At 57.8% G+C, this 17785-nt stretch overlaps 6 protein-coding genes across 6 annotated transcripts; 4 read left to right on the top strand and 2 right to left on the bottom strand.

The window, feature by feature from the left end:
• Positions 1-1262: 1262 nt before the first annotated feature.
• DCS_01429 (SNF2-related protein) lies at positions 1263-7416 on the bottom strand (the record flags this gene model as incomplete). Its single annotated transcript, XM_040798761.1, has 5 exons — positions 1263-2228; positions 2285-2500; positions 2575-4200; positions 4266-6269; positions 6808-7416. The coding sequence occupies 5 exons, from the start codon at positions 7414-7416 to the stop codon at positions 1263-1265; spliced, it is 5421 nt and encodes a 1806-aa protein (XP_040659644.1).
• Positions 7417-8836: 1420 nt separating this feature from the next.
• Positions 8837-10612, top strand: DCS_01430 (RNA methyltransferase; the record flags this gene model as incomplete). The annotated part of the gene is made up of 1 exon (XM_040798762.1): positions 8837-10612. One exon carries the CDS (start codon positions 8837-8839, stop codon positions 10610-10612), a length of 1776 nt encoding a protein of 591 aa, XP_040659645.1.
• A 1257-nt stretch (positions 10613-11869) lies between these two features.
• On the top strand, positions 11870-13129 carry DCS_01431 (GPI anchored protein; the record flags this gene model as incomplete). The annotated part of the gene is made up of 2 exons (XM_040798763.1): positions 11870-12455; positions 12534-13129. 2 exons carry the CDS (start codon positions 11870-11872, stop codon positions 13127-13129), a joined length of 1182 nt encoding a protein of 393 aa, XP_040659646.1.
• A 469-nt stretch (positions 13130-13598) lies between these two features.
• DCS_01432 (uncharacterized protein) lies at positions 13599-14126 on the top strand (the record flags this gene model as incomplete). The annotated part of the gene is made up of 1 exon (XM_040798764.1): positions 13599-14126. One exon carries the CDS (start codon positions 13599-13601, stop codon positions 14124-14126), a length of 528 nt encoding a protein of 175 aa, XP_040659647.1.
• Positions 14127-14206: 80 nt separating this feature from the next.
• Positions 14207-15019, top strand: DCS_01433 (uncharacterized protein; the record flags this gene model as incomplete). The annotated part of the gene is made up of 1 exon (XM_040798765.1): positions 14207-15019. The coding sequence occupies one exon, from the start codon at positions 14207-14209 to the stop codon at positions 15017-15019; it is 813 nt and encodes a 270-aa protein (XP_040659648.1).
• Positions 15020-15444: 425 nt separating this feature from the next.
• DCS_01434 (glutathione-dependent formaldehyde-activating enzyme) lies at positions 15445-15990 on the bottom strand (the record flags this gene model as incomplete). Its single annotated transcript, XM_040798766.1, has 3 exons — positions 15445-15525; positions 15598-15806; positions 15870-15990. The coding sequence occupies 3 exons, from the start codon at positions 15988-15990 to the stop codon at positions 15445-15447; spliced, it is 411 nt and encodes a 136-aa protein (XP_040659649.1).
• Positions 15991-17785: the final 1795 nt, after the last annotated feature.

Consider the following 17785-nt stretch of genomic DNA (forward strand, 5'->3'; position numbering starts at 1 on the left):
AATCCACTGTTCTGTACAAATTGTTCGGGTTTCTTCGTGAGGAGAGAGAGAGACGTAAGTCGTGGCTCATGTTCGGCAGAGGCGAAGTAGAAGATTGAGCCTGATTGGACTTGCCTTGAGAGTCAGATACCGATTCGTTTGGGCAACCCCCTTTGGCGGGTCCGCAAGCGGCGTCGGAAGCACCACCAGTCCCAAACGCTTCCATTCTCTGGCCGGGATCTCGTTGAGCGGAGGCAGCACATCGGCAGGTATCAGCCTCGTCACTTGACCGTTTCCTCGATCGAGGCAGTACGCATACCCGTGCTGCATGCCGACGCCTCCCATCTCCGCTGACAGGAGCAGACCAAGCGACGGACAGCGTCGATCAGTCTCCGACGATAGTTGCCACGCCTGGCCAGCCACCGACCACGAATCGCTGGCGATCACGTTACGCTCAGAGCCGAGGACGTAGCTCTGGTTCCTGGTATGGCGATGATGATGCCCGTTTGCGTGTACCGCCGGCAGAGAACCCTGGACAGCACTCATCCTGGCTGACTCTCCTCCAGAAGAATAAAAGAAGTGCTTGTCTAAGGGGTTAGAGCTGAAGGTCAAAGTCGAGGTCTGGTGATCAACAGTGGCACGAGGGTGGCAGCCTCCGCGAGAACGGGATGCCTCGGACGGCCACGAGATATTGGGCAAGGTCCGAGGCGTCCAGTGCTGATCGTCAAACCGATCCATGCAAACGGCCGGCTTGAGATGGCGAAAGGTGTAAGCAATGTGCGGGGAAGGACAAACAGTTTCAAGCCCAACAAGTCACCCACTGAGAAAAATCAAAGGTGGTATAGCATGAAGTGTTTATGCCCACTTCTACAAAACCCTTCCGCAATGCCAAAGGGGAAAAATTCACTCTACTAGGAAACTCCCAGATGCACCTGTCATGTGAATAATTTGATACTGACAAATGTGCGGATATCACACGACGTGCGTCCTTTGACATTTCGCTTCCTCCCTGTCTCACACCCCTGGACGCGTCCCGTTTGCAAGTCAGTGCAGGCGCCAAGCCAACCGCAGGAGTTACGCACATGGATGTACGAGGACATATCATACAACGACAAGGATGCACATGCAGCATGGCTCAATTTGCTCTATAGGCCGATCAATTCTTCGCTACCCTATGCACGGCGCCTGCTTATTTTAGTTCTATCCTACACGCCACCATCTAGGTTTTCGTAAACCATACGGAGCGTCAGTTCGTAGCAAATCGCATGGCCAAGTTGGTTCCATCACGACTTTTTAGTCCCGTTCTGGGGGGTTCGTATGCCTCTCAGCTGTTGGAGAAGGAAGTGTAGAAGTTGTTGTTTGAACTCCTGGCTCTTCGTAGAATGCCGCACTTCGTCGATAGCAAGGCGCAGCTGGGCCTCTGTGAAATCGCCATTGCTGTTTAAGAAAGGTTTGCCGTTGCGCATACCGACCCGTAGCCAAGTGCCGGGTTGGTGGGCTGAGGGGGAGGAGAGCCCCGGAGAAGTAGGGGGAATCGGTGGGGAGAATATTGCTGGCAGAGAGCGACGCGCTGGATGGGAATGAGGTGCTGGATGATGAGGAGTTGGGTACGAGAGCATGGGAGGAGGTTGAGGCTGCGGTTGCGACAAGGCGGCATGAGGCTGAGTCCCGTCTCCGTACAGGACATTCGGGTCCGTCATGCCTTGAAAGGGCCGCTTTTGTCCTCCTCCTCTGCCTTCACCCTCATGAGAAAAGTGTTGAGGGAATCTACCGACGTTGTCGTCGTAGTAGGGGAGTCCGTCGGGGATGCTGCCGGCGATGCCTTTCCCCGAGGCGTTCCCGCCGAAATTGACCACGGGGACGGCGGGGGCGGCAGGAAACACGGCGCCAATGGCTTGTCTGTTTGTGGGTCTGTTGGGGGGCCTTCCGGGGGGTCTCCAGCCGGTGAGCCCATCGGGGGGGGGCGCTGGGCCGTGGAGGAACTGGGCCTTGATGGAGCTGGCTTGCGATGATGCGGCTTGGGGAGGGTAGGCGAAAGCCGCGTGCCCCTGTGCGGCATTGTAGGCTGCGTGGCGCCTCGCGTCGAAGCTGGCTGGACCTTCTTGTTCTTGGGCGTTGCTGGGCCTCGCGGGAGTCTCCCCTGGCCTTGGTCCTGACTTCGGCTTCGGCTTCGACTTGGACCGCCTGGACTTTGCTTGGCCCGGCTCCCCTTTAGAGGTGTAGACTTGCCGTTGGCCGACGGCGTTTGGCTGCCGACTGGTTGTCGCACCTTCGGTTTGCTCTTCTGCTTTAAGTTCTTGTCAACCGGTTTCTCTTTGTCACTCTTCTTGGGGGTGCCGAATGGAGATTTGAGGTGAGTCTTGGATGGCCTACGCCGTTTACCTTTTTTGGCCGAATCGTCGTCTTCCGAATCGTCCGCCGACTCGCCGCCTGCAAATTCATCGGAAGAGTCCGAATCGGGGACAGCACCCTCGAGGAATGCCGCGTTCTCCAAAGTCGAGCTCGTCTTGTAGTTGATTGTCTGCATGTCGCACAGGACGGTTAGCCGACCCGGCCAGGGTCTGGATGGTGGGCGGGATGAAGGAAACAACTCACATTTCGACGTCGACCGCCTCGTCCCAGGACCTCCCTGTTCGCCTCGGCTTCTAGCCGCGCCTCTTCCTCTCTTTGCGCGAGGATCTTGTCCCAAACGCTCGAGCTTATGGGCTCCGGCGCTTCGGCCTCGGCCATGTCTAGCCCTTCCGTGAAGGCTTGCTTTTCGTTGGCCCACACGCGAGCGTAGGTGAACTGCGTCTCCGCCGAACCTTCTTCGTCAGCCTTTGTCTGCTCCATCTGGGAACGGTCCAGGAGCTTGTCGACCGACGGCCCGTCGTAGTGGATGGCCGTCTTTTGGTAGTCGTCGCTGAACAGAGCTTGGGCGCCGTGCTTCAGGATCGACTCCAAGTCGTCGCCGGCAATCTCCTCGTCGTCCATGCTCTCGATCAGGGCGTGGTCGAGGGCCATCTTCTTGCGGCCCACTTGCATGATCCGTTCTTCCACCGTGTCCTTCGTCACCAGCTGGAAGCAGAGAACCTTTTGCTTCTGGCCGATCCGATGCGCTCGGGACAGCGCTTGAATGTCCTGGTGGGGGTTGAAGTCGGGATCCATGATGATGACGGTGTCAGCCGTCGCCAGGTTGATGCCGACGCCGCCCGCCCGGGTGGACAGCAGGAAGACGAAGATGGGCGAGTCCGGGGCGTTGAAGGCATCGATCCGCCGCTGCTTCTCCAGGCTCGACATGGCACCGTCGAGTCTTCGGAACTGATAGCCGAGTCCGGAAAGGAAGTCTTCCATGATGTCGAGCTGATGGAGGAACTGGCTGAAGATGAGGACGCGGTTGCCACGCTCCTTCAGCTTGGGGAGCATGATCGACAGCAAGAGGAGCTTCGACGAGGCTTCGACGAGGTTCTGGTGAAGGACGGACGGATCGTGGTGCCGCTCCTCGATGGCTTCCGAGTACATGAAGGGGTGGCAGAAGCATTTGCGCAACTGGATCAAGATGTTGTTGAGCGTGCTTCGGTCCTTGGACTTCATCTTGCCGTTGGCAAACATGGCTTTGATGAGCTGCGGGTTCTTGGCCATGATGCTCTTGGCCAGCTTTTCCTGGATGACCGTCATGCTCACGGGCAGAATGATTTGGGCCATGGGTGGCAGGAACTTGAGAACGCCCGCCTTGGTTCGGCGAAGAAAGTAGGGGCGGATCTTCTCGTGGAGTTTGGGAAGCGTCTCCTTGTCGAGAACGGCGTATTCCATGTCCAGGGCGGCGGCATCCTGGCGGTCGTCGATGAACTGCAGCAGGTTGAAGAGCTCCCGCTTATTGTTCTGCAACGGCGTGCCGGTCAGCAGGAGACGGAAGGGGATCTTCATGGAGCGCAGCGCCAGGTAGAGCAGGTTTCGGTCGTTCTTGAGCCGCTGCCCCTCGTCCACGACCAGGCCGGCCCAGTGCACGGACTTGAAAAGCACTCTGGTTTTCGGATCTTGGGCCGAGTCGTACGACATGATGACGACGTGGGCCTTCATGTCGGCCGATTCGTCCGGGAAGAGCTCGTACTTGTAGGCGAGCTCTTGCGACTCCCTACCGCCGTGGTAGGTCACAACGCGCAGATCGGGAGCCCACTGCTTGAACTCTCGACGCCAGTTCGGGCAAGTGGCATTCGGTACGACGATGAGGAACGGCCAGCACTTCGGAGGAGCATGTTAGCCGAGCGAGTGCGTTTCATGCTTGAGGGGGCGGCCGCCGTGCTCACCTTGGGTTTGTCCTGCACGAGCGACGTCACGAGACTGACGACCTGCACCGTTTTCCCGAGGCCCATTTCGTCGGCCAAGACGACGTTCCTTCCTGCGTGGTAGCTGCTGAGGAGCCAGTTGAGACCTTCTATCTGGTAGCCCATGAGCTTGCCTCGCTTGAGACCGCCAGGCTGCGACGTGACTTCGACAAAGTCGGCCGCCTTGAAGGCTCGGATGCGATCTCGAATCTTGGCGGTCGCCTCGTGTTGGAATTGCCTGCCCTGAACGTACTCGCGATAGGCATCTCGAAACGCATCGTACAGCTCCTCCATGTCCTTGGTGGGAGGTTCATCCCAGACGACGTCGTCATAGCCGAGACCCTGAAACTTGACGAGCACCTTGCCGACATTTCCGACGTCGGCGAGCTCGGCCTCCTTTGGTTTGGCTCTCGAGCCGGTCGAGTTCAGTCTGACGTTGAAAATGATGTCGGGGATGAGATACTCGTCGGGAATGGCTTCCTTGTCGGTGAGCTTCAGGAGATCCTGCTGGACGGCCTTCTTGTTGAAGGTCGTTCGCATGGCCGCCGTGGTGGTGCCGAAGATCCATGGGCCGGGCATCCAAGTGCAGTGGAAGTACGAAAGCGTGTCCCACTTGACGAGATACTCCTTGGCGTCGTCGGTCAGACTCTCGAAAGCGGGCCGAGGGGCGTCGTCGGTCACGCCTTGGGAAGGTCGCCAGGCAACAAGGCGCTGGATCTTGTGCTTCTGGGTGCTGCATTCGTTGCACTGCCAGTCGATCATGTAGTCCTTGAGCCTCTCGGCCTTGACGTCGGTTCCTATCGGTTCGCTGCCGGTACGGGGCAGGTGGTCGAGGTGCCAGCCCCGGTGGCACGCGACGCAGCGGAAGAGGAGGACATCTTCATTGTTGACGAGGGCCGGGGAAACGGGCGAGATGGGGTCCGTGCCACCGTTCTCGACACGCAGCTTCTCCTCCTGGGTGGCCGTCTTCCGCTGAGAAAAGGGGGCGCAAGCGTCGCCTTCGGCTTCGCAGGTCTGGCACCTGCTGCCATTGGGGGCGTTGCGGTCCCTCTTCCGGTGGATGTTGATGCAGAACTTGCATTGGAGCACGAAACTGTCGTCGGCGATCTTGGTGACAAGATGGTCACGGACACTCCGGACGCCGAGGCAGTGTTTGTGGTACGACAGGCTGCATCCTTGGCAGTGGACAAGCTGGCCCCGATGCTTCGAGCCGCCGCAGGTATGACAGGTGCCCATATGCACCGTGCCAAAAGCGGATTCCGCCGGCAAGGGTTGGAAGATTTCTCGAACGGAGGCAAACTTTGGGGCCGGCTGCGCTCGGTCGTCGATGAGGTAGAAGGAGTCATCATCCATGAGGGCGTCGTCACGCATGTCGACCATGTTCCTCGTCGCTCTCGAGGACCGCCGTGGCTGCTCAAACTCGATGTCGGAATCGGCAAAGGCGCCGGCCTGGGTCACCCGTGGATGGCCTCGAGTGCGGGAGGGCTGGGCGCGCATTCGTCTCGCACGCTGGAGGGCGTTCCGTCGTCGACCTTTGGTGATGCCGATATCCGAGACGACCGGTTGAAACTCGTCATCGTCTCCTTCCGAGGGCTGCTGCGGTTCGGTGGCCAGCTCGTCGTCGAGGTCCGCACCGCTCTTGACGGATATGGTATACATATTCGGCTGGTGTGGCTGCCGCTGTCTCAGGTTGCGGGTGGAGGGAGGTCTCGTCGATGTGCTCTTGACGATGTCGCTGTCGTCGTCATCCGAAGAGTGCGACTGAAGAATCGACTCTCGGACGCGGAGCTTGCGGCCAGGGCGTGTGACGGACTGGGAGCTCTCGTCGGGATCCAATTCCATGGGGTCCGTGTCTGCGTGTTCGACATCCGAATCCCACTCGTCATCGGGACCATACTTGCGTTTTCGGCCACCCATCTTGTTCCTTTTGTATTGACGCAGCGCCGGAACACCGTTTTCAAGGACGGCAAGCTCCTCTACGGAGATCTGGTTGAATCGGTTAGAGAGATGCGGAGATGGCTCTGACGGAGCGAATGGGGATGCGAGTGAAGCAGTGCTGGAGGGAGGAGAAGGCTGTTGTGATGATGTTTTTTTAATGAGCATGCAAGAGGCAGGATGGGGCGGCAACGGGAAATGTGCAGCTATCTGCACGGCTAGGGGTGCAGGTAGGTGTGCAGGTAAGTACTAGAGATGTGCAGGTAGATGTGCGGGTAGATGCGCGGGTAGATGCGCGGGTAGATGTGCCCTGGCGGATGTGCAAGTACAGGCGGGAAGGGGTGCGAGAAGAATCTGAGGGAAAGGAAGACAAGGGCGTTGCACAGGCTGCCAAGGCCAAACTACGATGAAATGATCCATGGCCTGCTGCTGCGGTGAAGCACGGGAAGGAACATGGGTCGGGCAATTCGCAGCGGCAGCGGAGGGAGCGGGGAAGCGCCAGATAGAGAAGTGATTCGAGAAGCAGCGCCGAAGGCAGGCCGATTCTCGAGTGCTGGGAAGAACAGCCCCTGAGGGATGTGGGACATACCAGGTCTCGTCTCCCGTCGGTGAACTCGACGACATATTGCATCTCGCCCGAACCAGGAACCATTTCGGCGACATGCTCAACCACCTCGCTGGTGAGTGCGACGTATTCATTGCGCACCTCGATGGGAATATCAGGAATAGCAACTTCGATACGACGGCCGACTGGCGAATCGGGAGGTCGATGGAGCGCTTGACTCTGCGGTTGCTCGACCTCGACCGGCGGCCCGGTTGACAGCTCCGAAGGGCGACTGGGGATTCGCTCTGGCGTCGAGTCCGACAGAGTACCAGTGGCATCGCCATTTCCGTTGCCATTTCCGTCGCCATCGATTGGCGTCAGGTTCGGCGCAGAAGTGACGGGGGTTTCGTGGCTGCTGTCGAGCCATGTTTCATCGACGGCACCATCGTTGGTGCGGACATAGTCCAAGGACGTCTCGGGCATCGATCCGACTCGCTCGTTCTCGAACTTGTTATCGTCCTGGACACTCGCGAGGAGCCGCGCGACCGCATCCTCTACGGACTGGTCGTCATCCATCTGCAGCAGGGTCAGAGAAATGGCAACATGGATGGATGGTTGGTGGAAGTGGAACTGCAGGAGTTGCAAACGGCGCATTGTGTCGTGAACCATGTGCAGGCTTCCCGTAGCGCCAACTCACCTTGGGTCCTTGACAACAATGGTTGCGGTTGCCATGCCACGAGTGTCCAGGTCGGAAACGGGGAGATGGGCAGCATGAAGTCGTTGGCGGTTCGAGGCAGAGGCGACGGGACTGACAAATTTCCACGGCGGTGACCACTTTAGTGACGCGGTTGCGTCCAGCTGTCAGGACACGCACGCGTGCTGCGAATGGTGGGGCACCTGAGGTTCTAACATCTGATGTACTTGTACAGTACTACTCCGTTAGTACGGAGTACTAGACTGTCTTTAAGTACTTGAGAAATCTACTCTACTTACTCTGTGAATGCACTAGGTAGGTGTACATGTAATACAGATGCACATGTACGGAGCACAAGGCACGGAGTACGGAGTGCTGTGCTGTACGGTGTACAAGTGCACGTGCATTCCCCGTCCACACAAATACACATGTAAAAGCATGGAATGCTCCGTGCATGCCGATACTTTGAGTATCTTTATATTACTAGGCACCTGTACTCCGTAGAGTACTCTGTAAACATCCAGAACACTTGTAGGTGGTACCCGTAGATTGGTCCGTGGCCCAATTTTAAGTACATGTACGGAATACTTGTGCCTTGTGCTTGTACGTACAAGTACTCTGAAGGTGCTACGCAGTGATAACGCCCCCAAGTGCTCCATCCGGAATAGTAAGTAAGTACTGTAAGTACAACGCGCTCCATACGGAGTAAGTACTCCGTATTACTTAATTTCAGATACAACTATTACGGAGTACGGAGTACTCCGTAAGTACTCCGTACTCCGTAATGTACTTACAACTACTTGTACATGTACTTAAGTACAGTACGTGTACAGTATGTACTTACGTGTACAAGTACTTGTACATAGCTGTACTCCGTCCAGTACTGCACAGTACTGTACGGAGTAAGTAAGTGCGTGTACATACAGGTACGATGTGCATTCTATTGATCCACCTGTGACGAGCCTGGTGACTCTGCTCCAAGACTAAAAAAAATAAAATGCAGTTGCGTCCAACAGCTACTTCAACAGCATACTTGTAAGTATGTATGAACTCCTTCAGACCTGACGCGTTCAATCGGCGTCAATACCTACACGTCAAGGAAAGAGACTGACCTTGTTTAGTCAACGTTTGTTTTGTTGATCACCCTGTTGGCCGTCTTCGATTCTCCCAAACACCTCCCCTCCTCCCCCTACTTCTACTTCTCCTCCTCCTCCTCCTATTTCTACTGCTGCTGCTGCTGGTACTGCCACTACTGCCATTACTACTATCGAGCTCTTACTTCTACTTCTCCTCCTACTGCTGCTGCTGCTGCTGCTGCTTCTGCTGCTACTACTGCTACTACTGCCATTGCTACTACCGAGCTCTCCTTCTCACGATGAGATGATGCACGGCCGCCAATCAAGAGCCGCTGGCTCGTGCCGGCCACTCCTTTGCAACTTCTTCCTCGCCTCCCCCGTCACGATATGCCTCCTCCCCGCTTCAGTCCGACTGGCCAGCCTCTCGGCGATCCACAGAGGCCTTCGCAAATCGTCTCAGGTCCGGTTCGACGAAGAGTCGTCTCGTACCCGCGACGGTGGTCGTGGTCGTGGCCGAACCAGTAGGGCGCTCGACGGTGCTGCCAACTACCGCCAGCAGCAGAAGCTGAGGAAAAAGTTGGATCGCAAAGCCTCCGCCGACGACGAGGACGAGATCGGACGACAGACTCGACGAAAGCGATTCCTTGATCCCGAATTCTCCTTTGGGAAAAAGAGCCTGGTCTACCAACTCAAACATGGAAATCTTAAGGGCAAGGCGACATCACTGAACCTGCCGGAGCCTGTACGACCAGCGCCCTCTCCTGCCGCCGGAGATGCTCCCCGCCCTTCCGTCTCGTTTTCTTCGCGTATGAGCGAAAGGGCGTTTGCGGCCAAGTTTCAGTCGGCTCGTTCTCCCAACGACGGCGACGGCGGCCAACCTCGGACGCGGTGGCGCACCAGAGCTCAAACCTCCGACCGCCTGGCCGCGCGACCGTCATGGTCCCGATCCACTCGTACCAACGCATCCTCGTCCCGCTCAGGATGGCGCCACAAGGAGGAGGATGCCAAAGGCAGCAAGGAAGCGTACGACAGCACGTCGGGCATGTCTGACACTGGGGGTCACGAAGCCGTCGCCCCTGTGAACGTCAAGTATACGACGGCGGCGTCACAGTTTCTGTACGGCCGGTCCGTCGTCCGGGCTGCCCTGGAGCAGGCCAGGCGGAAACTGTACAAGCTCTACCTGTATGGCGGCGACAATCGCAAGGAATCCAAGGAGACGGCCATGTTGACGAGATTGGCGGAGCGGCGTGCCGTGCCGATTCAGGTCGTTCCTCGGGAGCATCAGCGGCTCATGGACAAGATGAGCATGGGACGGCCGCACAACGGCTTTGTCCTAGAGACGTCCCCACTTCCCCAACTACCTGTCAAGGCGTTGGGCAAGCTCGAGGAGTCGCCGACGAGGTTGGGATTTCACGTCCAGCTAGATCATCAGACGAAAGAGGAGGAAGCCGTCAACGGCACGGGCACGTTCATCCGGCGATCGACGGACGTCACGCCGAAGCCGTTTGTGCTGCTGCTCAACGAAATACTGGATCCGGGCAACCTGGGCGCACTCCTGCGGACGGCGAGCTACTTGGGCGTCGACGCCGTCGGCATCACGAACCGCGGCTCCTCGGCCCTCACGGCCGTCGTCCTCAAGTCGGCGGCGGGCGCGGCGGAGGAGATGACGATATTTACCGTCGACTCGCCCGTCGAATTCATCGACGAGTCCAGGAAGGCAGGCTGGAAGACGTACGCGGCCGTGGCACCGCCGGAGCGGAAGCTCGTCAAGCTTCACGGCCGCAAGTTTCTCTCGACCGATGCCATAGAGCAGGATGGTCCTCTCGCGCACGACCCTTGCATTCTCGTGCTCGGCAACGAGGGGTACGGCTTGTCGAAGGCGATCAAGGTGGCTGCCGACCACGAGCTCTCGGTGCCGCGGTTCGTCGAGGACAGCAGCGTGGACAGCTTAAACGTCAGCGTCGCGGCAGGACTATTATGTCACGCGTTCGTGAAAGGGCCGTCCAAGACGGACACAAAAGCAGTCGCTGTCCAGCGTCAGGCTCGGCAAGGTGTCCATGAGGGTGAGACTTTGTTTTAAGCAGGCGCTGCATTCGTGAGCTGCGCAGGAAGCGACCCGACGCCGACTTGGACATGGAATATGGCCTCGATTGATTCGGGCGTCTAGACACTCACTGCTGCTGTACGATGAGCGATTGCATTGATGCTTTCCTGTGCTGGAAACCATGTTCTGCGCGGCATTGACTACTAGCATATATGTATCAATACTCTGTTCTTTACAAGCAGTCTTGCAGGAGACTGCAAGAATGGTTCGGGCTTTGTCTGGGTGATGCAGTGGGTGTACAGAGTACTTGCAACACACGTGTATTCTTGCACGCAAGTACTCTTTACAATGTGTCAATACTTATGGCGGTTGGCAGCAATTGTAGGTATTTACGCCAATTATTATTAATGTACTGAGTACATATACTGGTGCATTGACCAATTATACTTCCAGAGTAATACAGTACCCAAGTACAGTACGGAGTACGGAGTAGGTAGTTACTATACACATACTATTATACTGCACACCTACGGAGCACTCCGTACCTACTACATATATGTACTTAAGTACAGTGCTCCGTATCCGTGCATTTACAAGTCACTTAAATACTAGGTATACTAGACACTCTGTCAGTACCTGCAAGACTCTGTAATCCGGAAATAAATGCCTGTCCCAGGTACCAAGGAATGCCCCGCTTCCAGCAACGCCACAGTTCTAGAAGCATCTTTCCGACGTCGACGTCATCTGGGAAGTCTCTGAGCTAGCAATTATTTTGTGCTCAGAAATGATAAATGCCATATCAACTACATCTCAAGTGAGCTGGTTTATTTTTTCAGCGTTTTACTGTCAGTGTGGACTGGCTTCTTTAAGAGCTACAGCTCGAAGCAAGGCGTTGACGTGCAGGAGTACGGAGTACATGTACAAGTACTTGCGTGTACAACTACTTATAGGTGTATTTACAGTACTTGCACGTAAGTAAAGCCAACCGCCAGCCGGTGCGACCCATGTTTCCCGACAGGGGGGGGCAGGCCATGATTCTTGGTTTCCCCGCCAGCCGCAGCCTTGTTCATGAGCAAGTGCAAGTACATACATGTAAGTGTATTGCTTACATGCATTGTCCATACATCGGGCAGCCTCAACACGTGCAGTCACTCGACGGAAGTTCACACCATCACCCGCACACGCACGCACGCACAATTTCACACTCGCTCCCACGCAAGCACCATTTCGTACGCACATGCTTGGCCCTTGACACTGCCAATTCTGATCAGCAACCCGCCGTCGCACATCGCCATGGCGCCCCTGTCATCCATTCTCCTTCTCCAAACCTCGTTCCTCGTGCTCGCGTCACATGCGGCGGCAAGTCAGCAACAGAAGCAGCAGCAGCTCCTGGCAGCCATCAAGAAGCTTTCGCCCGACTCCAACGAGAAGCTCTTCCCCGAGCACCTCTCCTTCGCTCCCCTTACCGTCTTTCCCCGCGAAGCAGCGCAATTCTTCGCCTACGACAACGACGACGACGAAGACTTGCAGCTCAACGAGACGGCACGGTTCTTTCTCCCGGCGTTTGCTCGTCATCAAGATGACGGCGAGCCGGGCCTGCTGAGGCGGGCGGCAGAGGCCTTGACCCTTCTGCAAAGGCAGGCAAGCTGTCCCGTGGGCATGAAGAGCTGCGCCGACCAGGGCGCTCCGAACAAGTGCTGCCAAGAGGGCACCTACTGCGCCGGCGTGGCCGATGCGAATGTCGGGCAGGTGGCATGCTGCCCGCTGGGGACGGGATGCACCGGAGGCGTCGGGAGCTGCCCGTCGGATGCGACGAGCTGTTCGTCCGAGCTCGGCGGCGGATGCTGCATACCCGGCTTCGTATGCCAAGGTGCCGGCTGTACGTCACCGTGCCTCCCATTTGATCGATGTAGCCCTGGCGAGCCGAGGCTGAAGCGAGGCTGACGAGCGTGCACAGGTGTTCCCAGCGCTTCGGCGACGACCACCGCTGCGGCGGCGAGCCCGTCAAGCACGATGGCTTCGACGACATCCACCACCACGTCAAACATTGCCGCCGGCAGTCCCCCATGGCGCCCGACTGGGTCCCCCGAAACGACGACGGCCTGGACGAGCGGCGAGTCGGCGACGCAGTCAGGCTGTCCCACCGGTTTCTACGGTTGTCTCGCCACCCACGGTGGAGGCTGTTGCCGCACCGATCGGCAATGTCAGACGTCCTCTTGCCCACCAGCCCCGTTGACGACCATGGTCGCCAACGGGGTCACCATCGTCGTGCCCGTCGGCGATGTGCCTAGGCCGACGGCGACGACCACCTGCGCAAACGGTTGGTTCATGTGCGGCAGCGAGGCCGGCCCCGTCGCCGGATGCTGTCCGAGCGGCTACTCGTGCGGCACGGCGAGCTGCTTCACCGCCCAGGCGAGCCAGACGGGAAGCAGGCCGAAGCTGGTTCCCGGGCAGAGCGCAGCCTCTCGCGCTGGTGCAGCCGCAGCTGGCATGTTGCTTCTCGGTCCGGCTCTCGGGGCCTGCTTGGTGATGATGCATGCTCTCTGGTGGTGATGGAGCGAACCACCTACCTTTTTTTTGCTCATGTACTGTGCGAATACCATGGCGAGGAATGCAGACACAGGCGGCTGTGTATGCAAATGGCCTTTTACTCCCATCATCTGACGAGCCATGATGGGCATGATGGGGGGGGAGAGGAGGGGAGGGGAGAAGAGCTTTGGCAGGACCAGCATGACGATGCTGCTGCCACCGGCCACCCCCTTTCCTCTGCGTGAGGGAAGGCCTCCCCGAGAGACTTTCCTATCCTACCAAAGCCCAAACACCTTCTCAAAGCGGCGCTTGCCATGACAATGGCCTCCTCGAATCTGAATCCCCTGCTGCGCAGGCACACAGAGATGACGGTCAGCATTGTCTCCCAACACCTCGGAGGACGGGAGGTGCTCGTCGAGCCGGCCCCTTCAGGAGATGCGTGACACTCTGGACGTTCTTGGCGGTCGCGGCTCTGTGGTCGCCACGCGTCAAGATGGAACGATCAAGCGACTTCCTCACGCTCAACCCGGCAAGCGGCAACATTCGTCCGGCAAACGACTTCCGACTTCCACGACGAGAAGGCGACATGGCCTTTGTCGGTTGCCATGGCCGCTCAAAGCTTTCGTCTTCACCCAGGCTGCCCAGGGTTTGCATGGCACCTGCTCAGAACTCGGCACGGCATATCGAAATCAGACTGTCCCGGGTACTCGAGAAGGAGCCAGCCGGCGGCGTGCTGGTTGTCGTTGCTCCTCTCTCTCTCCCAGCATCTAGCCTCCTGTCTCTCTCCTGTCCCTCTCTCCTGTCCCTCTCTCCTCTCTCCTCTTTCTTCTCTCCTCTCTCCTCTCTCCTCTCTCTTCTCTCCTCTCTCCTCTCTTCTCTCTCCTCTCCCTTCTCTCTTCTCCCTTCTCTCCTCTTCACTGCTTTGCTTTGCTCTTTGTTGGTCACCTTTGCTCTCCTTTGCTCGCCTCTGCTCTCCTCTCATTTCATCTTCCTTCACGTTGCACATGCAAGCATCGATTGAACGCTCTAACCTTGGCACCCTCTCACATCCTTTGTTGTTTTTTGGATCAAGCCGATACGCAGTAATTCCACTCCATCATCATGTGGGTATCCGTCCTTTTTTCTTCGGCAGGCCTCGCCCTCTCGCGCCCTCGACAGCCCGTCCCCCGCGCTCCCGGAACCGGTGGAGCTTCGACGGATGCGCTCTGGCCCACGGTCTGCTACCCGTTTGTGGAGAACGGCACGATGGCTCCTTGCGTTTCCATCTCCAAGATCGAGACGGCCTGCGTGGCCAACGGCACCGACGACGTGGCCTTGGAAGCCCACGGCCGGTGCATGTGCGGCGGCAGCTTCTTCGATGACTGGCGCGGCTGCCAGCGCTGCCTTCTCGCCCACGGCATCCGCAGCGATCGCGATAACCTATACTGGGCCAACGTCTTGTCGGTGGCCTCGGAAGCTCTCTGCACCGGCACCCCGACGGCGGAGTTTTCGGCCATCTTCGCTTCGGCCGAGGCGAACCCCGACAAAGCCCCCTTGGCCACGACGGGCGACACCAAAAGCGTCGACAGCTTCCCCGGCAGGACCGACGTGAGCCTCTACTACACCGCCTCCGTCACGCAAGGGCCCGGTTCCGTGCCGCCAAGTGCTTCGGGGCCGCCGATGGTGATGACGACGGCGGAGTCGGGCGGCGGGCCCATCCCGACGGACGTCATGACCTCGTGGGGATCCGTTCCGGATGCCTCGACGACGGACCTCGCGAGCAACGAGACGGCGTACACGACGACGGCCTCGTCCGACTCGACGGTGGCGACGGCATGCACGGACACGTCCATCTGCGCCGCGGCGACGGACGGCGCCGGGTCCCGAGGCGCTGCGATGGCTCTCGCCGGCGCCGCGTTGGTCATGGCTTTGTGAGTGGCCCTGGTGGGGGAAGCTGGCGTTTGGGGACTTTGATGGTTGGGGACTGTGATGGTTGGGGACGTCGGTACCGGCAACCTCTTGAGATGGCGTGATGTCGTTCAAAAGGCCACGTCGAGGCGCGCCGTGGGCGGGAATGGGAATGGAAGATAGGACTGCACGACGATGATGAATACAGCATGCCCTTTGCGGTGGCAACAATGGAAACAGGGTGCATCCAGCGTCTTACGCCTTGACTCTTGCGTGACGATGGGCACACGCGTCAGCGTTTTGGAGCGCATATTTTCAATTAGCCGACTGCCAGCTTCCCGAGACGAGCATGCCTTTGCAGTACGGCGACGCAGCCGATGATGGCTTGATGCGCTAGCTAACCATTGCCAAACTCGGCCGGTGGGACATTTGCTTGCCGGCCTACCAATGCTTCACTGCGGCATGTGGGTGAAAGGCTTGGCCAGCTTCTCCTGGCAGAAGGGCAACTTGCTGACGGTCCAGATTTCCGTGTCCTGCAAGGCCTGTCAGCCGCTCTCGCGCACGGAACAACGGCAGGGTGGACGAGGGGGTCGACGGCAACGCACCGGCTTGAGCTTCTTCTTGATTTCCATGTCAAAGGTGCCAGCCTTGAGGGCGATGATCTCGGGTGCCGAGTCGGGGTCGTGGGCGATCGGGGAGCCGCACTCGGAGCAGAAGAGGCGATGGACGGCCTTGCCGGAGGAGCCCATGCCGGACCACTTCTTGATGGGGCCCTGAATCGTCAACTTGTCCTTGGGGACGACGGCGACGAGGGCTAGGGATCGCATCACCCGGTCAGCCATCTTGGACGCTCCAGAGCGAGGCTAGGTGAACGGACAGTAGGTCGAGCCCGACTGGCGCTGGCAGTCATCGCAGTGGTCGTAGCCGGTGAGGGCGGGGGCGTCGACGTCGACCTTGTAGGTGACGGCCTTGCAGAGGCAGTGTCCCGTGAGAGGCATCGTCTTTGCTATCTTGCGAAGCGGCGGATGAAGGTGGTGGCAACGTCGTCGGGTTGATCGTGTACGTGTGGACGAGATGAAGGGGAACCGGGAAGAGGGAGGGCTTGGCGGGGTAATGATGGATCGCTGCCTCGCACAGTGTGCCGTCCACCGGTTCACCGGCTGAAGACGGAGGAGGGGGGATGGGACGGGTCAGATTCGATGGCGGGGGTGAACGTCGGTAGCCGGCTGATGATGACGCTTTCCTACCCTCCCCGCCTCCCTCCCCCCTCCTCCATTCCCCCTCCTCCATCCCCTCCTTCATCCCAAACTTGCCGCCTTCTCCGAGCCATGAGCGGTTTGTCGAGAGCCCTAAGCGGTTTCTGGCCGTGCCACATGTTGGTCATGTTCCTGGTCGAATCGTCCATTGCCAATGGCCAGCAGGTTGGTTGGTCTTGACGGAATATCCTTGACTTTGACGGAAAACACACGAGTGCTTCCAGCATGGGACGGGCGAATACATGAGCAAGTCTCGCTGATGAAGCAATATCCGGGACTCCGTACGCCGTACATGCATTTCCTTTGCAAAGACTCATCCATGGGTCCCTTTGAGCGTGACCTCTCGGATAGTGCTGATGAAAAGAAATCCTACTGCTATTGGCAGCGTCATCGAGGTGGACACAACGTGCCTGGACACGTGATGTCAATATATGGGTGAATCGCAGCACACATCGCCGTTGACGGCCAGGCCATGGGGCATCCATCCCGTTCACCTGGGACATGGTCCGTGGCCACAGTGGGGAGCCATCCGACACAAGCAATCATCAAGCAATCATCAAGCAATAACTCCCTGCCGAGGATTTCTGTACTGCCAGCTTGTACCTTCCTGGCATCATAGGCGCTGTCCACCCGACTACACTTGCGCGGTTTGCACTTTCTAGCAACGGCTCCTGTGAACTACGGTACAGGGAGTGCATGCTACGAATATCATCAAAGCATCCGTGTATGTGCATTCTTGACGCGCTGTACGGTTGTGCACATGGCCGGAATCCCCCCCACCAGCCGTCCAGCACAGGTGTCAATACTACCTACGGAAATGCGTCTCATATCATGACGGTGCAAAGCACAGAGGGTTTGTATGCAGGTGTGCCGTCCTCACCCCCAGTCGTACTTGAGCGTGCATGTGCTAATAATGCTGCAAGTACTCCGTACTCCGTACTTGGGTATGCATGTATTACTTCATATACGACTATGTACGGAGTACTCCGAGGGAGTATTATTGCAAGTTCTTATACGCAAGTACGGAGTCCACCTAAAAAACTGCACTTACTCAAGTGCACATGCACGCACTCCGTAGAGTGTATCAGATAATTAGTCCATGTACGGAGTAAGTACGGAGTACGGAGTAATTACTGGAATTACCTGTTAATACTTACCCACTTGTACTCCGTATTACTATGTGGTCCGTAAGTACTTACTGTGCAGTCGTCTGTACTGTAAGAAAGTAGGTACAACTACAGTACTTAAGTACATTTGCGAGTACCTCGCCCGTTTCTCTAGCACCTTCCACCATGGCCGGAACAGTCAACCAGCGAACCCCACCACGGCCGTGCATCCATTCGCCGATTGACTCCTCCAGTTGCAGTACTCCGTACGTGTACATTAATGGTAAATATTCATTACAGTACATTCGCTCCGCCTTCCATCTCAACTCTTCTTTGCCTCCTACCACCACAACCATCATAGTTCACTCCTCCATCCGCTACTGACCTCCTACAAACCTGTAAACTCCCGTCCAGCTTCCTCCTAGAGGGAC

The sequence above is a fragment of the Drechmeria coniospora genome, chromosome 01 (assembly GCF_001625195.1).
Source record: "Drechmeria coniospora strain ARSEF 6962 chromosome 01, whole genome shotgun sequence".
NCBI lineage: Eukaryota > Fungi > Ascomycota > Sordariomycetes > Hypocreales > Ophiocordycipitaceae > Drechmeria > Drechmeria coniospora.